Source organism: Solea senegalensis, linkage group LG1 (assembly GCF_019176455.1).
Source record: "Solea senegalensis isolate Sse05_10M linkage group LG1, IFAPA_SoseM_1, whole genome shotgun sequence".
Lineage (NCBI taxonomy): Eukaryota > Metazoa > Chordata > Actinopteri > Pleuronectiformes > Soleidae > Solea > Solea senegalensis.
The window spans coordinates 37,116,844-37,126,788 of record NC_058021.1 but is presented as its reverse complement, the minus strand read 5'-3'; the positions used below and the strand labels follow the sequence as shown (position 1 = coordinate 37,126,788).

At 41.5% G+C, this 9,945-nt stretch overlaps 1 protein-coding gene across 1 annotated transcript; it reads right to left on the bottom strand.

Annotated features, from left to right (window-relative positions):
* Positions 1-672: 672 nt before the first annotated feature.
* LOC122780742 (prohibitin-2-like) lies at positions 673-9,708 on the bottom strand. The gene is made up of 10 exons (XM_044043963.1): positions 9,632-9,708; positions 8,770-8,899; positions 6,771-6,855; positions 6,597-6,676; positions 6,220-6,404; positions 5,031-5,160; positions 2,744-2,847; positions 2,354-2,431; positions 1,045-1,121; positions 673-958 (listed from the first exon to the last, which is right to left on the bottom strand). The coding sequence occupies exons 1-10, from the start codon at positions 9,650-9,652 to the stop codon at positions 940-942; spliced, it is 909 nt and encodes a 302-aa protein (XP_043899898.1). The 5' UTR covers positions 9,653-9,708; the 3' UTR covers positions 673-939.
* Positions 9,709-9,945: the final 237 nt, after the last annotated feature.

Below are 9,945 nucleotides of genomic sequence, written 5' to 3'. Positions count from 1 at the left end.
CTTCATTTTCCTCTTGGAAAAGCCTGTCTCACAGTGAGATAAAGACGTGATCATGTGACCATATCTGCATCACATGATCACAAAATCACGTTCTCCTGTGACAGAGTGAGTATCTTATACAACACTACATACAGCAGCGTGTGTGTGTGTGTGTGTGTACTCACAGGTATTCTCCGTCATGACTCAGTGTTCTTCCGCTCAAGGTTTAAAGTCGCGGCAGCAGCCACAACCTCTGAGCCCTCTCTTTGCTACGGTGCGTTCCAGTTGTGGTCGGATGTTGGAGATGTGCATAAAAATGGAACGCGGTTTAACGCTTTAATGACGGCAGAAATGGAACGCAGCTGAATATTTCCATTCAAACAAAAACACCTGCAGAACAGTCCCCGTTTAACGCTTTAATGACGGCAGAAATGGAACGCAAATATTTACGCTCAAAAAACACCTGCAGAACATAACGCTTTTAATGACGCAGAAATGAAACAGGGCAAATATTTACGCCAAACAAAACACCTGCAGAACAGTCGCCGCTTAACGCTTTAGAAATGGAACACGGGCGAATATTTACGCTCAAACAAAAACACCTGCAGAAGAGTCGCCGTTTAACACTTTAATGACGGCAGAAATGGAACGCAGCTGAATATTTACGTTCAAACAAAAACACCTGCAGAACAGTCGCCGTTTAACGCTTTAATGACAGTAACAATGAAAGGTTAATCATGACGAAGTGTAAAGTGTTTCCTGACATATTTAAAGTCCGATTCTTCACTGTAAACAAAACAAACAACAAAAACGCTCCAACACAAGAGGAGCCTTTCAAAATAAAAGACCCAGTTTGTGACCCGACCGAGATCCTCAGAGAAGTGAGAAGAACCAGGGGATTTAATTTCTCTGGAGGTACTGAAGGAATGATGATTTCACACTGAGGAGGGAGCGTGGCCTTCACTTCACCAGCGACAAACTACAAAGGAAAAAAAGAGAGAATGTCGAGGTGACTACTTTTGTTTTATTTTGGGTGAACTTTTATTTTGAAAAATGACGACTCACTTGAACTTGTCGCAGTCCTGCACGTTGAGAACCAGACTGTCCGCATTCAGGTACACTTTGTTTTGAGACTGCGCCACCTGCAGGTCACACACACAGCTTCACATTATCCCTAACCTTAATCATAACCAGCTAATGACTAACCCTGACCTTTATCTAACCACAATTCAAATCAAACCAGTTCCTCAGAAATTAGGTTCTGCCTCTTTAGGACCAGGTTTTATTCTCCGTGATGACTACTGGTCCTGTGTTTGACAGAAAATGTCCTACAGTGGTGCACACACACACATGTTGTACATTCATGACTTGAGGGGACATTGCATTGACTTACATTCATTTCCTGGAGACTTACTCTAACCTAAACCACAATTATTACTGGCACCATAGAAGCACCATAGCAGTTCAATAACCCTGCTAAAGCCGCCCCTTTCAGAACGCTCGGTTTTGTGCCTGGTCCCTCTAAATGCAAATGAGACACAGGCAAACACACACCCACTTCTTCCAGGTGGTTTCTGATTTGTCCTTTTTACTGCGCTCACTCGCTCAGCTCCATTACTCTCCCCCTCCCTCCACTAGTTCTCTGACAATATCAACATGGCAGCATGCTCCACTGTGCAGCCACAAACAGCACACTTGTCCCTCCGCGTTGACATAATACCGGTCTTCCTCCCTCGCCTGCACACTTGCAGGGACAAGGTGGAGCTAAGGTGGAGCTCTCGAAGTAAACTTACTGGTGTGGCGGTAACATTCGCGGTGAAATGTGCATGCTGCCGTCATAAGCGCAGGGAATTCAACATCGAGTGTTTTATCGCCTATACTTACACTAAGGGGGACCAGGAAAACATGACTGAGTATTCTTTTTCCACACTTTGGCGACTGGTAGGGCCTCCAGAGTCCCAAATATAAGCACTGAAATGGTTAAAAAGTTGATTTTGCATAATATGTCCCCTTTAAAATCCTTTGTTCAGATTGACCTCAGTGACATTAAGTGACCACACGAGGTAGCAGAGGACCAGCAGCTAAAATCACTCATTTTCTCTGTGGACTTTGGTGGGGGAGAGTGAGTATGAGAGTGTGCGTGTGTGTGTGTGTGGAACACACACACGAACGTCATGTCTCACATTGAGATAAAGACGAGATCATGCGACAAAGTCTTTTTTTCAGGTGTCTGATCTCCACCTTTAAGGCGGGACATTAATGTGGGAGGTGTGAGCAGGTGTGTTATATTTTAGTGTGTTTGTTATCATATTATATATATTGTGTACTAACAGAATATTATTTTGGGCTTTTGTGTGAGGCCTCCTTTTCTTACCGTCTTAGCGATGGTCTGTGCCGCTCTGATCCTCCTCAGTTTCAGGTAACCTGGGTTCTTCGTCACAGCCTCGCCCAGCTGACACACACACACACAGATTAAGAGTTGTTAGTGTTTTCACAGGAGATTAGTGTTACACACACAAAGGGAGTGAGTCCTCAGCCTCAGGACTCAGTGCCAGACTGGCTCAGCCAGTTGGAAGAACATGATGGTTGTGTTCACAGCTGTCACACTCTGTGTCACACACTGATCAAATCAATGCCTGATTTGATGAAAACGAATATTTTTAATTAATACACAAAATGATTCAAACAGCAAATAACCCCCAGAAACTTAAAAAGAAAAAGAAAACAAACTCTTAATGAATGAACGAATGTAGAGTAAAGTCACCATCTTTGCAGCCTGAGCTTCTCCTTCAGCCTGGATGATCTTCTGTCTCTGGTCCTGTTTGGCCTTCTCCACATAGAACTGAGCTCGCTGCGCCTCCTGCTGGGCTGCACAGGAAACACAAGTGAAGAAATCCTCATCATTTATTCATTTTCAGTGAAAATAAACTACTTATAATTCCACAATCTCCTTATAATTCCAAAATCTAATTATAATTACAAAATCTATGTATAATTACAAAATCTATGTATAATTCCACCATCTATTTAAAATTCCACAATCTACTTATAATTCCACTATCTATTTATAATCCCACCATCGATTTATAATTCCACTATCTATTTATAATCCCACCATCGATTTATAATTCCAAAATCTACTTAAATTTATAAAATCTACTTATATTTCCACAATCTACTTATAATTCCAAAATCTAATTATAATTCCACAATCTACTTATAATTCCACAATCTACTTATAATTCTAAAATCTACTTATATTTATAAAATCTACTTATAATTTCACAATCTACTTATAATTCTAGAATCTACTCATAATTCCAAAATCTACTTATATATATATGATATATTTATAATTCCACAATGTATTTATAATTTCAAAATCTATGTATAATTCCACAATCTACTTATAATTCCAAAATCTACTTAAATTTATAAAATCTACTTATATTTCCACAATCTACTTATAATTCCACAATCTACTCATAATTACAAAATCTATGTATAATACCACCATCTACTTATAATTCCAAAATCTACTCATAATCCCACCATCTATTTATAATCCCACCATCTACTTAATTACAAAATCTACCTATAATTCCACCATCTACTTATAATTCTAAAATCTACTTATAATTCCACAATCTACTTATAATTCTAAAATCTACTCATAATTCTAAAATCTACTTATATTTATAAATCTATTTATAATTTCAAAATCTACTTATAATTCCACAATCTACTTATAATTCTAAAATCTACTTATATTTATAAAATCTACATATATATATATATATAAAATCTATTTATAATTCCACAATCTATTTATAATTTCAAAATCTACTTATAATTCTAAAATCTACTCATAATTCCAAAATCTACTCATAATTCCAAAATCTACTCATAATTCCGAAATCTACTCATATTTCTCAAAAACACTGTGCTCCACTGTGCAGCCACCAACAGCACACTTGTCACTCCGCGTTGACATAATACCGCTCTTCCTCCCTCGACTGCACTCTCGCAGGGACAAGGTGGAGCTAAGGTGGAGCTCTCGAAGTAAACTTACTGGTGGATGGTAACATTTGCGGTGAAATGCGCATGCTGCCGTCATAAGCGCAGGGAATTCAACATCAAGTGTTTTATCGCCTATACTTACACTAAGGGGGACCACGAAAAAATGACTTAATATTCTTTTTCCACGCTTTGGCGACTGGTAGAGCCTCCAGAGTCTCCAGAGAGTATTGAAATGGTTAAAAAGACCACAAAATAAAAATCAGTGATTGTCTCTGTGGATGTACAAAACCACTACAGAGAGTTCATGTTCACGTCTTTATCTCACTGTGAGACAGACTTTTCCAACAGGAAATTTCAGCTGCAGGGACACAGCAGCTGCTGGTCCTCTGCTGCCTCGTGTGGTCACTTTGTGTCACCAAGTGAATTCTAAATGAAATATTTCAAATGCCGAATTTTACAAAATAAGACATTAGAAGTTATTGATGGAGGAAGAAGTGGATCAACAACTCCTGTGTGTGATGTTAAAATCACTGATTTTCTCTATGAGGTTTGGTGAAGAGGAAGGTGGAGCAGAGCTGTGAAGTTCTTACTTCACCACCAGAGGGCACACTCTTCTGTTTAAACGTCTTCCATTTCATCAAAAGTGATGCTGCGTAGGGGTGTGCGATATTGATGAAAATCAATATCCCGATACTTTTTGGGACTTTGCAGATAATTAATATAATAATATATAATAAATAACAATAACTGGTGATATTTTGCAATCCTCAAACATGTTTGTAAAAGCATGGACGGCCTGTTGTACCAGCTGCTCTTGTTTATATTATATTAAAAACAACTTGTCTTATTTATGAAACTTACTTTATAAAGTATTGCACGAGCTACAAAAACTATCATGAGAGCATTTTGAACTAATGTAAACAATACTCATCAACATGAGGACATGGACACACATGTAACTGCTGCTGAGTGTGTGTTGTTGTGCCGTGCCCAGCGCGCCGTGGGGGCAGAGCTTGTGTGCAGAGACATACCGACTTGTTTGGCCTCCACGGCGGCGGTGTACTCTCGACTGAAGCTGAGGTCAGTGATAGCCACATCGTCCAGGATGATGTTGAAGTCTTTGGCTCGGTCATACAGCTCTCTGCGGATCAGCAGGGACACCTGGGAGGGAGGGGGCAGAGCCAAGCGGTCAGTTTGTATGTCACAAAGACAAAGGTGACGTTTGACATCACAACGTGTGTGAGGACATATACCTGTGCTCTCTGTGTGAGGACATGTACCTGTGCTCTCTGTGTGAGGACATGAGGACATGTACCTGTGCGCTCTCTGTATGAGGACATGAGGACATGTACCTTTGCTCCCTGTGTGAGACATGTACCTCTCTGTATGAGACATGTACTGTGCTCTGTGTGTGAGACATGAGGACATGTACCTGTGCTCCCTGTGTGAGGACATGTACCTGTGGTCCCTGTGTGAGACATGTACCTGTGCTCCCCTGTGTGTCATGTACCTGTGCTCTGTGTGAGACATACCTTGTGCTCTGTGTGAGACATGTACCTGTGCTCCTGTGAGGACATGTACCTGTGCTCTCTGTGTGAGAGGACATGTACCTGTGCTCTTCTCATGTACCTGTGCATGTGTGACATGAGACATGTGCTCCCTGTGTGAGGACATGTACCTGTGCTCCCTGTGTGAGACATGTACCTGTGCTCTGTGAGACATGAGTGTACATGTACCTGTGCTCCCTGTGTCCCTGTAGTATGCATGAGGACATGTACCTGTGCTCCTGTGTGACATGTACTGTGCTCTCTGTATGAGACATGTACTGTGTGAGGACATGTACCTGTGCTCCTCTGTGTGAGACATGTACCAACATGTACCTGTGCCTGTGTGAGGACATTTACCTGCTCCCAGTGTGAGACATGTACCTGTGCTCCCTGTGTGAGACATGACATGAGGACATGTACCTGTGTCCTGTGTGAGGACACCTGTGCTCCCTGTGTAGGACATGTACCTGTGCTCTCTGTGAGGACATGAGGACATGTACCTGTGCTCCTGTGTCATGTACTGTGCTCTCTGTGTGGACATGAGGAGAGGACATGTGTACTACCTGTGCTCCCTGCGTGAGGACATGTACCTGTGCTCTCTGTGTGAGGACATGTACCTGTGCTCTCTGTGTGAGGACATGTACCTGTGTGCTCTCTGTATGAGGACATGTACCTGTGCTCTCTGTGTGATGAGCTGTGACGCGTTGAATTTTGCCACCACACTCTTCAGAACCTCGTTGACGATGGACGGGAGGACGCGCTCGTCATAGTCTTGTCCCAGATGCTGGTAGAGGAAAGGAAGGTTGGACGCCAGAGGACGAGACAAAACTCGCAATGTGAGGTTCACCATCTGAAGATCTGAGACACAGACAGAGAGTGAGACACAGAGACAGATAGACAAACACAGAGACAGACAGCAGAGTGACACAGAGACAGAGTGACACAGAGACAGACAGAAAGACAGACAGAGTGACACAGAGAGACACAGACAGAGAGTGAGACAGAGTGAGACACAGTAACAGACACAGACAGAGAGTGAGACACAGAGACCTTTGCTTCCTGTGAGTGAGGAGATTTTTCTGGGTCTGGCTCTGATGTCATAGATGATCGGATACTGGAACCAGGGAATCCTGAAGACCACGACAACATAGACCACCACAGTTATCACATTACACTTTATTATTCTGAAGTGTGTGTGTGTGTGTGTATCTGTGTGCGTCCTGCCTGAAATGAAGTCCCTCAGCGAGCACTGTGTCCATCTGGATCCCACCAATCCTGTTGAAGACGATCGCCCTCTGACCTCCCTCCACTACACGCGCACACGCACGCACACACACACACACACACACACACACACACACACACACACACACACACACACACACACACACACACACACACACACACACACACACACACACACACGAGAATTGAGTTTTTATTCAGATTTCTTGGTCGACCTTTGACTAAACTAAAGCTGTCCCTTTGTGTAAAAGTTCAAACATCACACTTCTTTTTTTGTGATCAACGATGATTCATCTTCAGAAGAGAAGAGCATGACACATCAGGTCAACACCATCTTCTATATTCATACAGTACAAACAGTGACACAGCTACTGTAGTACAACCAGTCATATCAGTGTCCTGTAGACCACAGTAGGTGCACAGAAACAAACTAATAACGACATCAACTCAAATCTTTAGTCTATAACCACTGCCACCGCAGAGGTCCAGATTGTTTTCTGACTAGCTCCACGCTACAGACAACTCCATGTCAAACATCACACTTCTTATTCTTTAATAACTCTTTAAATACGTCTCACTGTCACTCAGAGGACATTTCATTTCTTTAAAGAGGCCATAGCATGGTCCTGTCTCACTTCTATGTGAGATATGATGGTGTACTTACAAACATGAAGTCAAAAACGTCCTCGTCGCTACAAACGAGTCAATGTAAACGTCTCATCAATGAAGCTCTTGTCAGCTCTCGCTGTTTCAGACCAAAACCACACCCACAGAACACGGACTGTTTTGTGATTGGCCAGTTACCTGGAAGTGACGTCACTGGCAAGTCAGCTCTCAGCTCCCCCTCTGGAAAGCTGATGCACAATGATCCGAACATTGAGTAATGGCGTCGTCACAACCGCTTGCTGTAATCCAGAGTCTGAGCCAGAGTCAGAAGACACTGTGACAGTGAAAGGTTGCTGCAGGAGGCCTGGAGCTTGGATAATGTTGTGGTTACCGAGATGATAAACACACATACATGCAAATGAGCATGTTGCTTAGCCTGTAGCCGACTATCGCTAATGCTAAACGACAGAACAAGCACACAAAGACAGTTTTACGGTTTGTAAATATTGTAATATATACATATTGTTTTAGGTGAAGTTTGGTGCTGTGTCCTGCTTTATATTGCCCCAAGTTTGTGGAACAATCCTCCGTGAAGTGGTTGCTGCATACATGGAGGTATTGGGAATATAGCAGGAATATTCCCATCAAATATGAAAGATATCCACTGAGCTTCTCTTTGCTCATTGGTGGGAGCTTGTGGAGCGTCTGGTTTTGTTTATCACAAACACTTGCTGAACCTTTTTTTACACAACTCAACCAACAACGAGAGTTCTTCTTCTTCTACGGTTGAAAGTACGTTAACGGATGTGCCCGGACTCTTGCGCCCGTACTAGGAGGCACTGCTGTTTACAGGAGTGGTGAGATTCACCAGTGATGTAATTAGTTAAAGGAAGTGCCTTGCCACTATGTAGAGCTCAGGAAAACAATGAAATCCTGCGCTCTCAGCAGTGGCTGAACTGATTGTTATGGACTTGTAGGGCTTCATAGACGAGGTCATGTCACAGATACACACAAAAACGCACTTCCGGGCTATGGCATCTTTAAATGAAGCACGTGTTACAGACATTTTCTGTAAATATGGCTGTAACACAAATAATTAGATCACTAAAATTAAACAAGTGACTTATTTAAACATCATTTTAAATGTATTTTATAATTATATATTTAGTGTATTTCAACAAATTTAATATAAATAAATATGATGATGATGATCAACAGCCTTTTAAACCAGGAGCAGTCTTCACTGATATTTTATCATAATGTGACCAAATCAGAAATGTTATTATAGATATAACACAGATATAATACAGATATAATATAGATATAACATAGATATAATATCCATATGTTGACATATTTCAGACCACAGTACCTGTGTATGTGGCTTCCTTCACTCCATAAGCCAGAGCTCCAGCACCAATCAGCAGTTTGATACCGATCCCTGTCCCACGAGGTCCAGAAGACATCCTACCTGCGATCTGTCGCAGCTGCTGCAGGAAACCCTGCAGAGGGACGAGGAGGACATGAGGACATGAGGTGAGCAGAGTGATGAATGATGATTTTGTAATGACCAGACTCACGGTAAACTTTTACATTTTTTAAGTTTTAACTAAACAAATTCAAATTATATTACTGGTTTGACACATTGCATAGTCTGTCTGTTATGTCATGGACTTTAATAGTAAATTCGGCTTAGATAACATCTACATAGAAGGATTATTTAGGTCGCTTAACATAAACACATGTGCCTGTAGATTTAGCCTGTCAGCCACAGTGTACATTGGGGGTCCATGTTGTGTAGATTCAAGGGCAGCGATCTGACACAGAGTTTTGCCGAATTATAGACAAGAGTCTAAAAAATGTGAGAAACTTCAAGTCACAGTTTTATCAGGCAAACGCGTGTGCTGTCAAGTGGTAAAAATAATAATGAGCGATTTTTTAAAAGAAACCTCGCATCACTGCTTCACAGGCTGAAGGAAACGCCAACTTCAGTAAGACTATTAGTGAAAAGTGAAAAACTACAGGTGACGCTCATGAGTTTATGAAGTTTATTACCAGCTTTAACTCAAGCCACAGTGACTGTCGCGTGTTAAGCTACACTTCCTGTAGCTTTACACCGCGCAACAAACGAAGAGCGGGGAAACTGCGTTACGTCATTCACCCGAGATGAAACTGAAAAACACGCTTTCTACCTGCGGTATGTTTAAAAGTGTGAAAGTGAAGACGGGACTTACACCGGGATCCTTATTCGCCATGCTCGTCCTCTGTCTCTTCAAACACTGGGGTACAAGGTTACGGGTGATGACGCACTTCCTCCTGAGCGAGGGGCGACATGGGAAATGTAGGATTCGCAAACCTCGCGCGTATTATATTATATTATATTGTATTATATTATATTATATTATATTATATCATAGTTTATTATATTATATTATATTATATTATATTATATTATATTATATTATATTATATTATATTATATTATATTATATTATACACTGTCTGACCAAAAATAAGGGTCACATCGTATTTAGCTTCGATTACTGCA

What these genes read in the sequence shown, in the direction of transcription:
- LOC122780742 (XM_044043963.1), bottom strand. Translation starts at nt 9,652, where the DNA reads ATGGCGAATAAGGATCCCGGT. An exon ending in TGGCGAATAAGGATCCCGGT is followed by an intron (nt 8,900 to 9,631) that starts GTAAGTCCCGTC and finishes GTCCCTCTGCAG; the next exon opens with GGTTTCCTGCAGCAGCTGCG. An exon ending in CACAGACCATCGCTAAGACG is followed by an intron (nt 1,122 to 2,353) that starts GTAAGAAAAGGA and finishes TGTGACCTGCAG; the next exon opens with GTGGCGCAGTCTCAAAACAA.